The sequence below is a fragment of the Lupinus angustifolius genome, chromosome LG12 (genome assembly GCF_001865875.1).
Source record: "Lupinus angustifolius cultivar Tanjil chromosome LG12, LupAngTanjil_v1.0, whole genome shotgun sequence".
In the NCBI taxonomy this organism is placed as follows: domain Eukaryota; kingdom Viridiplantae; phylum Streptophyta; class Magnoliopsida; order Fabales; family Fabaceae; genus Lupinus; species Lupinus angustifolius.
This window is the reverse complement of record NC_032020.1, coordinates 764,840-785,775: the sequence shown is the minus strand read 5'-3', so window position 1 is coordinate 785,775 and position 20,936 is coordinate 764,840. Positions and strand designations below refer to the sequence as shown.

The following is a 20,936-nucleotide window of genomic DNA, read 5'->3' as shown; positions in this document are numbered from 1 at the left end:
AGTGTTATGATTTGAATCATTAAACTTAGTTTTATTAGTGTGAGTTGTCTGACCAACAAATTACACCTCTTAGATATAATGAGGAAGGACCGAAAGGTGAACCCAACTATCCAACCATTTAGTTATTCAAACTAGAATCCTAATTCACGAGTAGTTTTAGGATTCTCGAGGGTTTCTGGAATTCACCTTAGGTTGCTACAAAGTGATTGGATAGAAAGATCCAAGTAAAACACTCGATTGATAACTGTAACACGAGAGTAGGTGTGACTTCAATTGAGTACTCGTATTGGAGCTCGAGAGAGGATGATACATATCAAAGAACAATTCACCATCACAACTGAAAGTTCATGAAAATGAGCAAAACAAGGATTTGTGAGTATAAAGGCGGTAACCCTTATCATGGGAACTCTTCCTAAATTAGATTTCAATCATTTTTACTATTTTCATAATTATTCACGTCAATAGTTCAATTGTTCTAAATTCACTGTTAATTCATCTTTGAGTTAAGTATAAATTAATTGTTACAATTAAAGGAATTTACTAATCCTCGTGGAATCAATATTTTATTACTTGACAACATAATTATGTAATTGTGATTTGCCCTATCAATAACTTAGGAAATGAAAGACCTACTAATATAAGAAATAATAATGATGCATATATGAAATACAAAATTAAGGCCTATTGATGCATATACATAATGCACCATTATTAGATTGTTTAAAGCTTATCTTTATCAAAATAAAAAGTCAAGTCACAAACTAACAATTAAACTACCTAATTCCAGTTATATGTGGAGTTAGGTCATTCAACCCATTACTCAAAAGGGAAAATATAAAAAATTACAAACTTCCATACTAATAGTAGTTGGTACAGAGTTAAGTCATGTATGGTCTAGAGGCCAATAAGGCCATACAATGTATTCATACATGATCGTATACTCATATACGACCGTGTACTCATACACGACTCATACAAGGTTGTCTTTGGTCAACATGTCCCTTTTCATATCATGTCTTATGAGGTTAAATATAAACCTTACATAGTCATTCTTAATTTTAATGATCTCAACACTATTTTGAATCCAATAAACCTTAATTCTTCATTTCTTAGATAAGTTCAAGACTTACTATTAGAAGCATGTCCTTTTGGCACACATAATCGAAGGGTTTCAAAACGACCTTAGGTGACGTCATGTTAGAGAAATGAGAAAATGAAACATGAATTGATATGATATACACAAAGATCTTGATGCATTGAACATCTGGAGAATGAGGAGGGAATAATTTTCTTCTTGACTTCATTTCACTCTTTAATTATCTAATTTCCAGCTTGAAAATTATGAAAAATGACACATATGCATAACATATTAACATGTTTGTTTACTTTTAATAAAGGCTAATGCACATAGGAATTAAAGTCTGAAAACAACAATGTTATTAATATTATATCAGTTATTATATATATCAAAATATACTAATGTAATGACATAGGACTCAACTAATTAAACTGAATAAATTATATATTACAATAATTATAATTATCTATAAAATATAAATACTATCAATTATAATTTTATCTCAATTATTAAACTGATTTATGAACTAACCATGTTACAAATAATTAATAAGTTGAGTATAATATCTATATACTTATTGTATAATATGTATATACAGTTAGTGTATTATCTACCATTTATTTAAATTAATTTTTTGAAGAGTCAATGATTATTTAGTAAAATAGAACATTATTATAACTAGTGTGTCGACCGGCACTCCGTGCCGATCACACGCATTCTTATTTTTTTGATATAGTATATATGATCTTCATATTATATTATTTAAGAAAAACAATTTAAATATAACAATGCAGTATATAAACTCAATAAAGAGTGAAGATTTAAGAAGATAATATGTGATAGTTGATATGATATACATAAAATTTATGTCAATTTCTCATTTTGTGCCTATTGAGTGGAAAAAGATAGAAGATAGAAATAAGAGAATGTGTGGAAATTAATGATATTAAATTATTAATATAAAAAATGAAAGTAATATGTGGAAGTTTATAGTAGTTATTAAAAATATAAAAGGGTAAGTTGGGAATAAAAAAATTATATCATGAGGTAGTTATTACTTATTTTGACTTTATTAATAGTATAGATATATATTTTGAAAATAAATAATAGATGATATAATTATAATATAAAATACTCTTACATTATCAGCGTATATATCTTTCTTCTTATAGTTGAAATTAATTCATATTTTATTTTTAAAAATATGATTTTTTTTTCTCATTTGACAAAGTAATTAATTATTTTTAAAACTCGATAATGTGTGAAATTCTCATAACCTAAAACAGTAAAACACCATTTCCCTTCTTCCGACCTTGCGATACCGAGCGATCTAATCCATTTCTCCACCATGTTCCGCCGCGCAACCACCCTCCTCCGCCGTCCCCTTAACGCCGCCGCATCACGTCGTTTCTCCACCGATCTCCCATCTGAAACCGCCGCTGATAGCAGTTTCGTTAAGGCATGGAAGAAAGCGAGTCCAACCATCGATCCACCAAAGACACCACTTTCATATCTAAAGCCACGTCCTTCAATTCCTTCTTCTCTTCCTACCAAACTCACTGTTAATTTTGTTCTTCCTTATTCTTCTGAATTGTCTTCCAAAGAGGTTTGTTTTTGTTTCGTTGTGTTAGAATTTTTGGTTTTTGGTTTTTGTTTTCATTTGGGTCTTTTGTTTTTGGTTTAAAGGTTGTGTTTTTTGTGTCAGAATTTTGGTTTTTTAGTTTTTGATTTCATATGGGTCTTTTGTTTTTGGATTAAAGATTGTGTTTTTTTTGTCTAATTTGTGATCTAGAGGTTATTTTTCAAATGGGTCTCAAAAGGGTAAGACTGCGTAATCTAACATCGCCATACCGAGAGTGGTGTGAGGACCCGCTAGATCTTCAGACAGACCAAAAGGTCAATAGTTTGATTCCTGTGAGCAACACTTGTTAGGAGTGATAATCACGCGCCCTGACAGGGTTTAGTGTCTTACCCATAGAGCGAGATGATAAAAAAAGAGTCTCGTATAGTGGGCCGACTTTTTAATTTTAATATATATGTTTTAGTCTATGTTTGGATGGATGGATGGAGATGGATGAAATGGAATTGAATGATACTAACCTTCGCATGGGATGGAAACATCAAAACAATGGGAAGGTTATTTCAATTACATTCCTTTCGATTTCGTTATATTCCGTTTCATTCGATCATCATATAAACTGCAGAACATAGCATTATTTTTCTTTCCTCTGAATCTGGGTGAGGGGATGTGATAAGATGGAATCGGTCAACCGACTTAATTTTTGTTCTACATCAATTATTGGATATAAACTGTGGTCTATTTCTTTGTTTGTTTCTCTTGCAATCATCGATGTTTTATTACAACTTGGTTACAGTTCAGGGAAATGTAAGTGCATGTAATTCAATTGTAATTTTCATAATTGGACCAACTAATGTCTTAAAAGAAAGGAAAATAATACAAACATTTGATCAATTAATTCAATTAAAAAGTGAACTGGTCTTGTTTGGTGTTAAATTTTCTTCGGAACGAGAAATGCTTGCTTAATATTCTCTTGCCATTTAATGATATTTCATTTGGATCTCACTGCACTTATGTTACATTTACTCCACACCTTTCAATTAATTTGAGCTTGTAAATAATTAGTTTTGGCATGTCTCTTTCTCCCTTAGTTATCTTGTCATTCTTGAGAGAAAAAGTAGGTATTCAAATTTTTTTATATGATTCTTTTCATAAGTGATTCTTTGATTATATGAATTTATATGATTCTTTTCATAAGTGATTCTTTGATTATATGAATAAAGAACTATTCACAACGACTATTGTTTGCTGATCTTACTGTCTTCTCATCACCCCTCTTGGTCACTAATGCTGCGTTATGGTGTAATCGAGGGAAGCAAAATTCTGAAGGATTTCTTAACTTTGTTACTTATTTTTGTTCGGCTCTTCATTTTGCCAAACAAAATTTTAAAAAAGAGTGAGGCCTAAACCAAATTTATCCGTGCTTAACCTTTGCTAACAGGGACGGATTTTCCAATAAGTATAAAGATACAATTGTGGAAAAGGGTAACCTTGTTACTTATCATATTTGAATTTGAACACATTACCAAATTGATGTTTTAAGAGCTTTTAATCCGGAAATGATAGTTCTTTTATGCACACCGTCTATAGAGAGAAGTGCAAGAAGGAATGTTAGAGACAAATGTAAATAAGAATTAAGACAGCAATGTAAACCAGTCATCCGTTGACTGGACTGAAGATTTGTACAAATTTCCGAATATAATTACAATGCTATGATGAAAGTATGTTGATGGACATAGTTATTTGAAGAAGTTGCTTCTGATATTTGTTGCGATGTCGTTATCAAGATTGACACATTTGATTCTGTGGTTTTTATTTTCTTCTACTGCAATCTCTGCAGCCTCACTATTCCAATAGTTTTTGTGGCTTTCGATGTTAGTAAATGATCTTTGCTGAGAGAAATTTTCTGAATTCTTGGTCCTTGTAAAATCCAAAAATGGCATCTTGTATGAATAGTAATGAATACATTACAATTTCATGTGTAACAGGTGGACATGGTTATAGTACCAGCAACAACTGGACAGATGGGTGTTCTCCCCGGACACGTAGCAACAATTGCAGAGTTGAAACCCGGAGTCTTATCCGTACACGAAGGCAACGACGTGACCAAGTATTTTGTCAGCAGCGGCTTCACGTTCATCCATGCAAACTCTGTTGCCGATGTCATAGCTGTTGAAGCTGTACCACTTGATCAAATCGATGCGAACTTAGTCCAAAAGGGTCTTCAGGATTTTACTCAGAAGCTGAACTCAGCCACAACTGATTTGGAGAAAGCTGAAGCTCAGATCGGGGTCGATGTCCATAGCGCTCTCAACTCAGCTCTTTCAGGCTAAATACTGTATTCGAGCTTTTCTTTTCGATTTTTATTTTCACCTTCTACATGACCATGTGTCATTGATTACTCTTAGTATGACCAAATTGCTGAAGAACATTTTGAATCATGTATTGTGTTGAAAGTGCACTGATGAAATAATTTTTTAATTCCATGTTGCTCATTGAAGTTGGGCAAGACCTTCAAATGAGAAACAAAAGCTTACTTTTTTTTGTTTTGGATTATTGGCAATATGAGTTAAGGTTGGCTTTGCCGGTTAAACCGTTCTATCGGACCAGATGATTTCATATATAAGTAGTCATTTTCATCTATAAATATATAATTATATTAATATACAAAATTTTATATAATTAATAATTATGTATAATTATATTAAAGTAATATATCCTCATCTTTTTTAGACCGAAACAAAATATTGGAGTAATGTTCCATTTTTTTAAAATTTTAATTGACCGAGTTTAACCGTCATACCGAATTTCTCTGGTTCAAAGTGGTTTAACTTCTCATTCGGTTAATACTATAAACCAAAGTCATTTTTAAGTTTGATTAGTGATCGGATCATTCTGTCTAATTCTCACAATACTGATTTGTTCTAGGGAATATTGGACTTTAAAATGAGATCTTAATGATAAAGAAAGGATATTTTTTTCTTCAAAATAAAAAAGGCCATATGAAAATAGAATAAGTTATAAAATTGGTAGATGAACTAGCTATAGGGGAAGTTAATGTATTGTCAGTTCTTCTTCTTTTTGTTTTTTATTCATAGCCTTATATTCTAATAATATAGATATTAATAATTATGAATGATAATATAATAATATAAATCATATAATAATTTAAAAATAAATAATATTAGTAACAATAATAAAATAATGTACCATAATTTCTTATTTCTTTATTTAATAAAATTAACATATTTCTGATTTTAATGATGAATAGTGAATGTTGTCTAGATAGTAATAATAAAAATAATACATTTATTATATTGGCTAAATATATTGAATCAAAATATTATGAATTAATTGAGTGTCACTAATAATTAATAAAAATATTTTCAATTATGAGTAATTAATAAAGAATATTTAATCAAATAACAAACTATTTTTTATAAATAGAAAGAGGAAATGTTATGATGATTCATTTCATTTCCTGGAATCATCTATTAAATAGCTGTGATGTGTCACTTCTATTCATAAAATTTGTTTCCTTTTAAAAATGTGAAATAGAAAATCATAATAATATAAAATCCTTGAAATAATAATAAATAAGTAAACATTTTTAACTAATGAAGAGTAATTAATATCAAGTAAAATAAATACAATTTTTTGTTTATTGTTTTCAAATTAAAAATCCTTTAATTCAAATCATGTATACTACTATATAAAGTCAAAACATGATTAAAAGATGATTAAGTAATTGAACAAGTCCAATTTTTTTAATTCCAAAATTACTCATGTCTCTTATGTTACTTCATATAATTTCGATAATTTTATGGATAGTTTTAAAAAATATCTCAACTTACAGCTTTGCAATGTTTATATTGGATTGGTGAAAAATAGTTTAGCTACTTTCTTTATGTTGATATTTTTTTGTTGTGAGAAGAGAGTTTAGAAAGTGACTTATGTATATTTAATGGAACGAAAAAATAAAATAATTATACATGTGAAGTTAATCAATTAATGATCAAAAGAAGAATGAGATGAAAAGAAAAAGGAAATTAAATCTAATTTTTTCATTAAAGAGTAAAGATAGTATACGGAGAAAAAGAAAAAAGTATAGAAAGTGACTAATATGTTAATTGTAACAAAAAAAATGGTAAGATCGTATCTATGAAGTTAAACGATTTTGATGATCAAAAGAAGAATGACGTGCAGAAAAAAAAATGAGTTTGATCTTCTCAATAACAATATATGTTGTAACCTTATGTCATAGCTTTCAAATGACATAATTATTGTATTAAAATTGTGAATTTTAGTGCTGCTATATACAAAGGTAGAGGAAGTTGGTTCAAGTGGTACATGTTTGATTCTTCTTAAGCAAGTTCTCGAGTTCGAGTTTTGTGGATGAAAAAGATGCCCGCTGGGAGAGTCAGCTCCACATACCTATGGATGTTTTCGGTTCGGATATGATTACTTCTAGTGCGAGAATACATGACTAAAAATAATATAAAGGTACTGAAAAAAGGAGTGGAGTTTACATTTTTTGAAGCTGAAATTGCTAAGATAAGAAAGTTGATAACGGCTATATGGGACCCACATTTTAGTGCAAGAATGAAAACCCATTTAACTCTTTAGTTAGGTATTATTATTGCATTTGCATAATGATGAAGAACAAGCTTAGTAGCTATGAGTTACACTTTTTTTGTTACCTTCTCTTGGCACCTCTTGTTTTCTCTCACAAGCATGGTAATCTTATATTATGTTTTTGTTCACATGTTTAACTGTTAATGATTTATTTATGCTTATGTTGTCTATTTATGGAAATTCTACTAGGTTGTTCTTATATTGTTTGGTGTTAAATTACTTTTTTATTTATCAAAAAGTTACTATAATGGGTTTTCTATTGGCTCCATTTTTAAGTTCAAAATGAGTTTTTTTTACATATAGGGTTTGAAAGTTTGAATCTTTTTCTGGATCTGGGGTTGTCTACTCCTTAGGGTGTGTCTGAGAATCTGCTTACAAACTTGATTTTGATTAAATGTGATTTTTTTTGTATAATCAAGGGTACCCTTATCCCTATTGGTAAAGAATTCATCACTTTCGAGTTGTGTAACTGCCCCCCTCAACAAGTGTTGCTCCCGAGAATCGAACTTTTGACCTATCTGGAGATCCAATGAGACCTTACACTACTAGACCAATACCTAGTTGGCTTGGCGATTAAATGTAGTTTATGCTTTAATACTTCATTTGGTAAAAGTGATTTTATTAGAATGAATTTTGGTTGCACATAGTGAATTGACTTTTTTAGGTGTGTAGTTACAAATTGACCTTCAATTTATTTTATCAATGAAACTAAGGTTTGTGATTAACAAGGGTAAGCCACAGCAGAATGAGATAATGATGCTTGTCCTGTGACTTAGAAACAATCTTTTCGTTTATTCGGGTAAGACTGTATAGATCTACCTCTCCGAATCTCGGTAGGTGGTAGCCTCGTGCATTAGATTTTGGTGAATAGTGAAGTGAGATTGCTTCTTCTTTAACCTAAGTTATTTTGAGGAATAAATTTGGTATGAAATGAATATAGTACAGGTTTTAAGAGGGCAAGCCTTTGTCAAGTTTAGAGCATTATAGCGTTATTCGATTCATGTAGCCGATCCCACCTAATGATATAAAGGCTTAGTTGTTGTTGTAGTAGTAATATGGTGTGAATATATGTATGTATCTTAACCCTTCTGCACTCTGAAAATGTGATAATCATTAAGCACTAGTGTAGATTACTTTTTAACAATCATTAAATTCCAAAGTATTCATTCCAATTTAAGTCACTCTGTATTTTAGGTCCGTTTGCGAGTTGGACTTCGGAGGGGTAAGAAGGGAAAGACAAGGCTTTAGAACCATAGAATACGCTTGCGAGATGACTCTGAAGTCTCCATTTTTCTTTCCCCCTCCAAAACTCAACTCGTAAATAGACCCTTAGGAAACCTGATAGACAATATATTTCTTTTCGCCGTTTTGGTTGATTAGAAATATTTTGAAGTAGAAGATTTACATGTATCAAAGACTAAGAGCATGCATCATTGTGTAGAATGATGATGTTTATATCTATCTAGCCTATGTTTTCATAATTTATTGCAAATATGAATGAAGAATCAAAATATGCATGCATGACCATGCACATTTATTATATGCCAAATCTCATTTCTGTAAACAGCCACTTATGTTCTCTCTATTCTGCAGAGAACCCTGCAAATGATATTGTTGACATTATAAACAAGAATCGGACCGATCGAAAGCTTCCGAATTTGAATGACAGTCCTGGTTTAGGATGCATGGCCTTACAGTATGTTGAATCATGCAAAGGAAACTGCACTGATAACAATGTTGTGAACTGCAAATTTCTTGATGATGACTTCACTGAAGTCTTCGCACCAAATTGTGGTGTGGAGCTGCCAACTTTCGGAACCATAACCGGACACATTGTAGGTTGTCAAAGAAAGTATCTTGAGCCATCATTAGCATTTTCTCAAGTTCTTGTTGTAGATAAGAATTCTTTGTCTCTTTTGAGAAACAAATCACATACTGAGGTTGGTGTAGGCCTTGTTGGACTCCATAAAGGGCCTTTCTTTTGGTGTGTTTTGTTTAGCAATGGGAAGAGTAACTCAACATTCGTGCTCGAAAACCGCGGCGCGGGGATCGAGCAAAAGAAAGGGTGTTATAGTGGGAGTAGTACTCCTTGCAGTGGAGTGCAGAAAAAGAATGTTGTCTTTTTGAACATATTTTTCATGTGTTATGTGTTCATCTTACTATTTACACTTTTGTGATCAATTTACTATAATGCAATATCTTGACAATTGTTCAATTCTTTTTCTTTGCTCTGTTTATTTTTCAAAGTATTTGTTCACTAACTCTTTAGAGCATGGATTAGAGGTTTGAACCTGATCTCATCTCCAAGTAGTGGTTCATGGTTGGTTCCATTTTTCACATTATATTGAAGGACTATCTTTCTACTGGACTAGAATAAAGCAAAACATTGGAGAATTATTTTCTGTTTTTTTTTTTTAATTTGAACTGAATCGTTCATTTCGCTTCCCAGCTTATCTTGGTTTCCAAGTTTAACATGATCGGACCAGAATTTTCACATATTTAGTCCCTCAATCGGTTAAAAGTAAAGACCTTTTATAAGTCCAATTAGTGATCGAATAGACGAATCTTCCTATTTGATTCTCATATCATTGGTAGTACTAATTCTAGTCTTAGTTATTATAGAAAAGAAATAAATGAGTATGCAATTTATGCTGCTTTCTAAGGACCTAAACCATAATAAGAGGGGTTTCATGTTGATGAGTGCATAGAATTAATGGATACCTCATTTGTTGAAGGTTATCAAACACTTTAATGGAAAAGGTCCTACTTCTTCCTCATTTTTTAATTTTTGCTATTTTAGAATAAGTTGCGCACACCAACACCCACTTATAATTTGTGGGCACAGGCGATCCGTTTTGTCATTACTAGATCGAATGGAACCTATTATTGATGATCACAAATACTCCATAAGGAGAGTGTGATATTGGTTCTAATACTTTTCCAAAGGGATCATTACTATCCTTTTGTTAATTTTGATTATGTTTTGAAATTGTATGTCTATTGAACAATGAATGCAGTGTGTACTTTTTGTTTTGCTAGAGTTAGCAAATGTTAAATCAAAATGAAAGCACTAACTAATCTTTTTAGCATTATCAAATACACAATGTTACAAATCATCTGGTGCATGCAAAAATAAGCAAAGAACAAATGATAAACAGCTTTCAAATCAGGCATGCAGGGATTCTCGAAAAGGCGCAACTCAACCATTCCCCTAAAACTCGAAAAGGCGCAACTCAACCATTCCTTCTTTTCGTTTCGGAGAATACCACGCGACGACCTTTCCAGATTCAAGACCCTTAAATGAGTAACTCAAGCTGCAAATGAAATCCTCTATTGGTATACCATTTCTCCTGATGAAAGATTCGAGCGAAATTCTTGAATCTGCCCGAAAAACAACTGGTCCTGCAACCTACAAGTACAAAATTAAAACAAGTCATTGTTTAGTTTTGATAGAATCCAATACAAATAGACAAAATCAGTTAGCTAGAGACATTGTATTACTCAAAACACAGAAGGTAAACAGAATATAAATAAGAGAGAAGGTTCTCCGGCCAATGACACTCCTTAGGGCATTCACAATGGATTCTTGTCGACTCGACTCTTATCAACAAAGTTCTTAAGAGTACCGAGTCTTAAACCGAGTTTTTCAATTTCAAGACCCGACTTAAGACTTTTAGCGTGTGTTCGTGGAACTTATTCCCATTTACTTACCCACTCCCCTTACGCCATGTGACAGTCTTAAGAGTCTTTGCAACCGGGTATAAACATCGAAGATTCTAAAGTTGTCCCCCTTTGCCTTTGTTGCACCTTCCAATGTTATGATGCCGGCATTCTCTTTCCAAAGGCTCTATCATTTCCTACTTACTATTAAAATTAGTTAACATAATATTGACCAAGCCTAGCATGTATCCATAATATAGCACGAGTTTGTGCAGTTACGGTTTGTTCTATGGAAATCACGAAGAAACTACAAATGTATAGCTTCTAGTTTATTTTGTTAGATAAGTTACATATACACTTTTACACACATGCACTCTTCTATTACTTCATCAAGTACAATGCTTTTCCGTAGAAGACATACGGAATTAGATACACAAGAGGATAGTTGTTCTTATCAAAGAAACAAAATATTGTACCTGTTGTTGAAAGATTAAATTAAACCGGGGCGAGGCTGATGGTTGTTCACTAATGTCGGCAGCAGAACTCTTGAAACTATTCAGAACCTTATTTGCAAATGCTGAAGCAGAAGATATATCAAGACGAGCATCTACCCTGGTTAAGTCACCAAAATCCTCTGTGAACTTTCCACGCTGAAAAGTATAGCAAACTGAACCAAACAAATCAGCGCTAAGCCGAGATCTCTTGCTTCTTATTGACACCTCTAGATCTTCTCTCGAATCATTGCCAAAGAAGCTATTCCCTTTCCAAATCCAGGAAGAACACGAGCCACCTACAATGTATTAATGTAACCACATACAAACCATTAACAAAACCAAAATAAGATTAATATAATTGCCATAAACTGTCTACCTAACAATAAGCTATAAGCTATAATCCTAGAGGGATTGTAGGAGTGGCTCCGGTTTTCGAAAACACGGTGGAAACACACCATCTGAAGAGTTCACCATACAGAGGATAGCCCCATAGTTAGAGTGAGAGGAAGACTAAGAAAACCATTAGGAATGGTTAAAACCTAAATGGCCTATTAGAGGAGTTAGTTTTAAATAGAACACAGTGGCATCATATGATACGCATACCACAAAAGAAATTATAAAAAATATGTATATCATATGACAAAAGTGAAAAGAAAAACGATTGACAAGTACATGGACACGCTGATTCTAATCTGAAACGGTAACGATAACGATAACGTTAATGTATACAACAAAATTACCCATAATTCCAGATATTGCTGCATGAGGTACCCTTACCCATAATTCCCGATATGGCTGCATGAGGTACACTTAGACGGGAATCGTATGGAAGCACCTTGTCAGGATCTGGCTCACGATCTTGTTCAGCCTCCTTTGCAGCCTCCTCGTCTCTCCAGAAGTGTTTGATTTTCTCGTAAGTGAAGGCAGCCTTTGCACATAATCCTGGCAGTAGAGACAGTGGTGGCTTGCCATCAATTGCATTCACTGCCTGGGGATTACCCCTATTTTCATGTAGCCCAAAGTGGTACCGCAATCCCGAGTCAGAAATAACGGATGCCAAATCAAGAGATATAGACTCAGGGACATCCCAATATTTTCCTTTGTGGTCAACAAACAATTGAGGCCATGCTGCCTCCAATGTGAGATCATGTTCCGGAAGCTGCATGCAACTTTGTCTTTTGAGATGCTTAGTTATAAACTCGAGCACCATAGTAGAATTAAAAAAAAGACGAAAAACACAGAATAAAAGCATGGCATGCAATTATAGATCAACATCAAGAAGAATTTACATATGGAGTTTCATCTCTATTTAAAATCAAAGCAAATAAAAAAATGGAGAAATTAAGAAAGTGAACTTTTGAATAAACATCTCTCTCTATTTGTTTTTGATAAGCGAAGTTTTTGACGGGGATTGGGAGAGGGTAAATTGTGTAGCTTCCGGGCTTTTAACCCAGGTGCAAGTACTTTATGTCCCACGACTCTAACAACTGATCTTCCTATATTATAAAGGGGAACCCGAATTTGATCTGACAATCGTAATATTCTTTTAATCTATTTTACTAAATGACGAAAGTTCACTAGAGGAATAAAGGAGTAGCAGCAAAGGAGACATAGAAATTCTCCCTATCATGTCGGAGAAAAAATACAATATCCTCATTATTCATCAATACAATGAACCAACTATTAGGCATCAAATAGCCGGTCCTAAGCTCGGATAAAAGGTGAAGGTTGTGTTAGACAATCGACAACCAACGTAAAACCTTGTCGAATCTCTATGTGCATATACTGATATACATACTATAGTCTTTTGTGCCTCCATTTGTTTATGAGTAAACTACACACAACAAAAACTGTTACCAATCTAGGATACACCTAGAACTTAACAAAAAAATCAGAAGGCCTACACTTTCAGCCGAACCACATAGAAGTTTAGCTGGTGAAGATTGAAATATCAATTTTTTAGAATTTGATATTCAAAAAAAATTAATTTTACAACTCTCACCGTAATTCCCAGAATTAACAGTTGCAACATACTTTTCCATTTCAGAAAATTTGAAAAAAAAGTCCCTTAATTAAATACAAAGTCATAAACAAATCATAAACCATAACCTATTGAAAATATACAGAAAGTCTAGCATGTTGAACTATTTGCATCATACAATAAAACTTACGACTTCCATACCTTGTGATAAGCCATCACTTTGTGCCGACGTCTTTCTTTTTCACCATGGCCCTCAATAGAAAATAGCATGGATGTTGAGGGAGTTAAAGCAAACTGTGTGGTTAACCCTAATGAAAAAAGTGACTTGTCAATGAAATGCTTTCCGACGTCCTTGACTGTGGAGAGATCGAATTCCTCAGCATTACAAATGTCATTTTTTATATCAGTAATCAGCTTCCTCGGACGAAATTGTCCAGTCAACCCAAGCCACCTATATATATAAAGGCAGTATGAGTACATTGTAGAGTTGCGATATCCTGATGATGTTATATATAAGAACATGGTGAGAAAGAAAGACGGCGCCACAAAAATGATGGTAAAACTTAGACCGTCTACAACATTTTAAGAATTCAGTGAATACATAAACTGAGTTTCCACTTTAAATTACTCATACGGATAAAAACAATAATAACAAAAGGATAAATCAAAAAACAAGTATAAGATAGAAAGTAATAGCAAAAATGACAAACCGAGTTTCTGCTTTAAATCACTCATATTTACCAGAAAATAATAGCAACAGGATAAACAAAAACATAGTATAAGAGAACCAATGAAAGAATCCATATGAACCATTTTCACACAGTTAAATAGGCCCAAATTCGAATTCCGCGTGCGATATCGATAATAGTGATTCAGAAAGAGAGCCCTTTATTCTTTTCTATTATGTATATAGTGGTTACTGGTTACTATGCTACAGCTACACCAATTGAAAATAACAACAAGAGAAATACCCTTTACCAAAATTAGTCCTCATTTAAAAGAAGCAGAAGCAAAAAGACTTTCTCCAATGTTTCATAGCTGAAAAATTACACTCACCTATGTTCATTTTGAACTAATCATGTAACCCTCAAGCTTCAAAAAGCACACAAACATTCCTCAAGGTTTATGTTATAATTACACTCCCCTCACCGTGATGGATATTATTGAAATCACAATAACCTCCCGATGAAGGCGAGTGTAATATTTGAAACATGCCGGTATTAAGGGGCTGTTTGGGAGTTGGTTTTTGAAAGTAAAAGGAAAAGAATATATATTTTTCAATTTTAAATGAAGAGAGTTATATGAAATTTTTATAAATAAACAAGTAATGAAATGCACATTTCATAGTAATCTATCACTTCATTCCTTATTTATTTACAAAAAAACATGATATAATTCTCTGACTTTAAATTTGGAAAATATGTCATTTCCTCCACACAAAATAACAACTTCCAAACCATCCCTAGTAGTCTTCAGCATGCGAGTTGGTTTTTGGAGACAATGTCATAAAATTACGAGATGACTCTGAAACCTTATCTTCTTATCTTTCGATAACGAAATTCGTAAACATACCCTTAAGTGTAATAACTAAGTCAAATTTAAGTCATTGTAAATTCCAAAAACATCTAATAATAGATTAGATAAACCTAAGATACAAACTACCCTTCTAAAACAGAAATGACACTACAACACAACCTTCAAATGCTTAAAACCCCATTTGCCAAAAACATAAAAATTCAACAAAACCAGCCACATTGGTCACTAAAGTTAAGATTTTTCACAACACCCAATTCACTACTCTTAAAAACAAAAGATGGGTAATGAAGAAGAATTACCAACGAGTAGAAATAACTCTGAGAAGAAGTGATTGAAGAGAAAAAGAACCCAAATTTTGGTTAGAAGTAGGAGAAAAAGAAGGGATAATGGGAATAGGTAAATGGTTTTTGAAGAAAGTGAATTGTTGAGGACGAAGGAGTCTACTAGAAATGGAAGAATCAAGAGGAATTGGGTCTTCAGGAATAGCTTTTGCCCAACCATCTAAGGTTTGAGGTGAAGCTATGTTCAAGTCCCAGAATGAAGAATCAATGGCGGTTCTGAGTCTCGCCATTTTTGTGTTTCTTTGAAGCTTTAGAAATGAATGTTGAAAGGGTTTAACCTTTCTGCTTATCTTCTTCAGAATTCTCCTTTTGTGTGTTTACTTTTTTACCCTTCTTTTATCTAAGAGATATAGTTATTTGGAGGGGCATAGGAGGAATTTTCACATCTCTTCTCTTACATTATTATGAAAACAAAGTCAAGTATTTTTTAAAATCCCAAAATATGCTATTTTTTTGCTTTATCTTCATTCTAATAATCATATGATGACTCAAATTTATCTTCCTAAGGATCCCTTTGGTTTGTGTCTTATTTGTGTATTCAAAAGATATATTTATTGGTGTAAGACTATCTTAGAAAGATAAAAAAGTCAAGAGTTCGATTATTGAGAACAATATTTATTTGCATGACAATCATGTTATCCGAAAGTGATTAATTTCTTATTCATATAATAAGACTTTTTCTGTAAACAGAATAGACTTTTAAAAAAGTATATTTAACTTAATAATTCAAACTTTAGATAATGTAAAATGTTTATTAGCATATTAATATTGATTATTAATGAAATTTTAATATAATAACGTATATAAAAAGAATTAATTATTAGATGAATTTATTTAAAAGTGAATATTTAGAGAACAAAAAAAAGATAAGTTTTTAAACCAATTTAAATATCTCATAGTATAATATGCCTTAAAATACGCCAGACTCATGCTATATAACATGTCACACATATGTTTTAAATTTTTTTAAATAAAAAGGCCAGACTCATGCTATATAAATCCAGTTTAAGGTAAAGCCTACCCATAATTACATTCTTACATTCTCACAAAATCAATCAATTAATATTCATAGGTCCAAACACATTAATTCACCTTGAAACAATGGTATTGAGACTAACTTATAAGTTAATTTAGAGCTTAGAAGTTATGAGTGGAAAATCATAATCTTATAGACTAGTTAATAAACATAATTGTTTGATAAAAAAAACAGATTATAAAATTGTGGAATATTGGACATCACTGGAATGCAAAATAGATACTCTTGATAACTATTTTTATTGTAAAAAACATAAATATACATTTGTACTAATACAAATTGTCATACACCAATTGATTCTATAAAATCTCAAAATTCCGCTATTCTATCATATTGTTTATTAAATAAATATGTTTTCTATCGGTGTTAAAGTTTTTTACACAATCATCTAACGATGTAAGCTCACAATAAAAATAAAAATAAGTAACTCAATATATTTCTTATACCTTTACAAATAAGGTAAGAAATTTTTTGTAGAAATTTATAGTATTTCTGAAACTGTTGGAACCATGAGAATGGATTATCAACACAGGTTACTTAATCTTGCTTGTAAACTAGTGTTGGGTACTCTGGATTCCACATGTGATTCTTCACATATTCTGCAATTTCATCCTGAAACTCAAATAAAGAATACTTTAATTTGATGTTAAATGAGAATGAACTAGTTTATGAATTATGATGATCATTGATCAAATGTGGAAGAGAAAGAATTAACAATATGCTACTGGAATATGAATGCATTTCAAGAAAGTAGAAAACAAATATGGTTACTGAAAAGAAAATAGTAAAAACCAAAAACATAATCCTGAAAAGAAGTCTATGGTCAATAAGAACTCATTCAAGAAAGGAAAAATGTATTAGCTGAAAAGAGCAGGAGAAATGCTTATTATTTTCAGACGAGGGTGGATGTATGCAGCCTTACTCTCGTAATTGAAGGGGTTGCTTTCAAGAATTTAACCTATGACCTTTAGGCACAGTTATCAAAATCGTGTAATACCTACTGGCCAGTTCAACCGGAAAACAGTGAACCGGACTCCAGACCGGTACAGTATAACAATTATAGACATGCAATTAAACCGGTCAATACTAGAAAATACAAGTTAAAATTGGTTTGTGAATGAAAAATAGTTAATTAGGATCCAAAACTTCAACTAAATAGTTGTTCGTAACATAGTTAATCATAAAACAATTTCAATGATTAAGTTATAAGTCGAAAATAGTAATATTTATATTCATAAATATATTTTATATTTATTATAATATATATAATTTAACCAGTATATGAGTTTAACTATTAAACCAGTGGTTGAACCAAGGTGCCACTATATTAGTACTCTGAACCGTATGATAACCAGTACGATATTAGTAACATTGCCTCTAAGTTAATAAGGTAAGCAACCTTATTCTTGAGCAGAGGTTCACCCTGTTAAAATATTTTTTACTAAACTAAATTCATATGTCAAATAGATATGTGTGATTATACAATTCTCTGTTTATGCAAGTTAATTTGAACATGGATAGTTACTGACTTTTCTTTTTAACTTATAAGCCCAATCTGACTGACAGAAAACAATCCTCTCCTGACCATGTACTTATAGAAAGATTAATTCCAACTACATTATTATAAGGACGATCCGATGCACGAGGCTCCATCCAGTGGGGTCTGAGGATTAAAAAGTTCCAACCACATTATAGAAAATAACATTAACTCCAGCCACATTCTAGTAGAGAATAAAAATAAAATGCTATGACCTCCAACATTTATCATTAGATAACATCTGTAATATTCCTATACAAACAAAAAATACCTGACTAAGTTTGCGCAGCTCTCGAGGATCCATTCCATGATATCCTTCAGCTAGATCCTCCTCCAGAGCTTCCTTTATAACAGCAGCAGCTACCTCTTTCGTAATATCTCGAATTCTGCAAATATGTATTAGTTTTAAGAAAGATGGTACTCCTTTCAAACTATCTCTTATAGCATACACAGAACAAAGAGCAGATCATTTATACCTGGAAATTGAAGGGAAGATAGTCCCTTGGAGGACCTCCTCATCACTCATATATGCAGCCAGACTTCAGTTTGCAATGATCAGCCAGAAAAGTAAATAAAATTAATAAAAGTTCGGTGATTATATGATAACACTTCAAAGTTAAGACCGCAGTAAAGCAAAAACAATTTGATGCACAAATCAGTTTTTATCACAGATATTAAGGTTGAAAAATTCATCAAATTTCTAGTATAATCGGGCCGAAATTGCACTGCATTATCAATTTATTTAGAGTGAAAACCTATTAAGTTGTCCAATGATATAGCTGTTGTCATTACTTCTTCCCTTAAAAACTAAGTAATTTTAGATTGTGTAAATAAGCTATTTACTTTTATAGATTTTGATATAAATCTGAAGCTATATGTGTTTGGTTAAAACTAAAATAATCAATTTTTATAGTGATTTATCATTCATGTTCTGGGACCTGTTCCTCTTATCTATCACCCTCCGTATAATTTAAAGCTACTCAAAGTAGATTATAAAGATAATCAGAAATCTGATTATTTTCAAATTCTAATATTTGAAAAACAAATTACCCAAACACGCGTCATTATGTTATAAGCGGTTTTAATCTTTTAAAAAAAGTGGTTTTGTTGAGAAAGTCTCTCAATAATCGAAATTGAAATCAATTTAGTCCCTCACTTCTAAAAGTTTTCTTATAAAGAAGAAACTCTAGTTGGGGGATGAGAAATGCTAAACAAACACAATACAAAATGAAGACAGAAGAGACAAAGAAAATAAGCTTCAATAAACTAGCCAGTTAAGAGACATTAATTCATTTCCAAAATGGAATATTAACTCCTATAAACAAGTCAGTGTAAGAAAATCCTATAAATGAACCATCACTTGGCATCTAGGTTCTAGGATATAAAGGTTTGACTGGTAGTCTATTAGTCAATTCTGGTAAGTGGAAGAAGGTTTAGGTATACCATTTCAGGAGAATCTAGGTAAAACATATGTATTAGTAATTTGGGAAATCGGTTATGTTAGGCAGACTAGAGCATCCTTCTTAATGTATTAGATGTGTGTCGCCTATTTAAAGCTCCAATCTCAAGGCCTGAAACATCTTTGGAGCATCCAACAACAAAAAGAATTCACACCACATATTTGGTCAGAGTTTCCAGTGCATAAACCCCTCGTCTAGGCAAGGCATCTGGAGTCTTAGGGTCCATTTGCGAGGTAGGTTTTGAATAGGAAGGAAGAGAAAGGGATAACTCCAGAGCCATCTTGCAAATGTATTTCATGGCTGTGAAACCTTCCATTTCCCTTCATTCCCGTGCAAAAATCAACTCACAAACAAACCCTTAAGGTATGGTTACTCCACTCAGTTGCAACATTGAAAAAAATTATCTTCAACATTTTCCAATAAAGTCCATTTTGATTCTTGTTAAACATACCACTCAGCAGCAGCCTGTAGCATGCCATCGGAGACGATCCTAGCGCCGGACAAAAGAGTTCCAAGACCAATGCTGGAACAAGAAGATGTGTTAGCAAGAAAATGAACTGTATACCATAGAATAGCACAACTTCATGTTCATGGATTAAACTGCCAACTAACCCTGGAAAGAGATACATATTATTTCCCTGGTTGCAGTGGCCAATATGACCATTCCCTGCATAATAATAGAAAATTGAAGTTGTAGTTCCCCTTATATGAGATATATAAAACAAAACTAGAAGAGTGCTTTTAAATGCTTGAGAATGTAGCTAAAACTGTCTGCATAAATGCTTGATAATATAGCTAAAACTGTTTGCATTTTTAAAAATATAACATTAATTTAGTATATATACTATTTAATTTCAAAATTTCTAGCATATATTCAAAGTTATATAGGTCAATCATTCTTGAGTATAATAATTTGTTATTGATGTTGGTGGTCATCTAGTGGATATAACATTGAGATAGGATAATATATGGGTATGAGGAAATTATTATTATTTTAATTTAGGGTTCATCTCTCTTATAAGTATAAAATTTGAGAATTATATTAAAATTAATTTATAACAACAACCAAACCTTAATCTCATTAGGTGAAATCGAGAAAATATTCAACACTAATAAAATTGGAAACAAAAAAATCATTACTATATTCAATCAAATTTGCATGCATCTAATAATCAAATGATATTTATTCTAGAGTCAAAAACATGCATTACATACAGGGACGGACCCATAAATTTCAAGTACATACATATAAATCCATGTAACATTAAAAAAGAGAAATATTATACTATTAAGAAAGTTAAAACTTTTTAGAGGCAACTACTGACACTAACCACAAGTTAGGTCTGTCACTTCCGCATGACAAAAGGTAGTAGGCAAGATAATAGTGGAGATACAACAACAATAACTAAGTCTTTATCCCATTAAGTGGGATCGGCTAAATGGATTAAACAACGCTATAATACTGTATCATAAATCATGTTCAAACAATAAGCAAGAAATCAATGACAAATGTCATATTGGACAATGCAACTAGTAATAGATTTCCATCAAGCAATAATTCACTGGCATTTATCAGTAAGGACAGCTATCACTACACTG

At 32.1% G+C, this 20,936-nt stretch overlaps 4 protein-coding genes across 5 annotated transcripts in view; 2 read left to right on the top strand and 2 right to left on the bottom strand.

Annotated features, from left to right (window-relative positions):
* LOC109362540 (protein TRIGALACTOSYLDIACYLGLYCEROL 4, chloroplastic) lies at positions 1,100-15,588 on the bottom strand. 2 transcript variants are annotated; one of them, XM_019608392.1, is made up of 6 exons: positions 15,263-15,588; positions 13,629-13,878; positions 12,224-12,605; positions 11,429-11,742; positions 10,497-10,701; positions 1,100-1,129 (listed from the first exon to the last, which is right to left on the bottom strand). In XM_019608392.1, the coding sequence occupies exons 1-5, from the start codon at positions 15,532-15,534 to the stop codon at positions 10,504-10,506; spliced, it is 1,416 nt and encodes a 471-aa protein (XP_019463937.1). In that variant the 5' UTR covers positions 15,535-15,588; the 3' UTR covers positions 1,100-1,129; positions 10,497-10,503. The 2 variants fall into 2 exon arrangements, with proteins under 2 accessions (XP_019463937.1, XP_019463936.1); XM_019608391.1 differs by lacking the exon at positions 1,100-1,129 and having other exon boundaries at positions 10,357-10,701.
* Positions 2,332-5,200, top strand: LOC109362542 (ATP synthase subunit delta', mitochondrial-like). The gene is made up of 2 exons (XM_019608394.1): positions 2,332-2,684; positions 4,646-5,200. The coding sequence occupies exons 1-2, from the start codon at positions 2,427-2,429 to the stop codon at positions 4,988-4,990; spliced, it is 603 nt and encodes a 200-aa protein (XP_019463939.1). The 5' UTR covers positions 2,332-2,426; the 3' UTR covers positions 4,991-5,200.
* On the top strand, positions 7,269-9,507 carry LOC109362541. The gene is made up of 2 exons (XM_019608393.1): positions 7,269-7,394; positions 8,886-9,507. Exons 1-2 carry the CDS (start codon positions 7,310-7,312, stop codon positions 9,467-9,469), a joined length of 669 nt encoding a protein of 222 aa, XP_019463938.1. The 5' UTR covers positions 7,269-7,309; the 3' UTR covers positions 9,470-9,507.
* Positions 16,736-20,936, bottom strand: part of LOC109362754 (NAD-dependent malic enzyme 62 kDa isoform, mitochondrial) — a 19,582-nt gene continuing 15,381 nt past the window's right edge. Inside the window, exons 15-19 of the mRNA XM_019608768.1 lie at positions 19,950-20,004; positions 19,789-19,860; positions 18,354-18,416; positions 18,149-18,263; positions 16,736-16,952 (exon numbers count right to left, since the gene is read on the bottom strand). Coding sequence (XP_019464313.1) covers positions 16,878-16,952; positions 18,149-18,263; positions 18,354-18,416; positions 19,789-19,860; positions 19,950-20,004 — 380 coding nt within the window. The 3' untranslated portion in view covers positions 16,736-16,877. The remainder of the gene's footprint in view (positions 16,953-18,148; positions 18,264-18,353; positions 18,417-19,788; positions 19,861-19,949; positions 20,005-20,936) is intronic.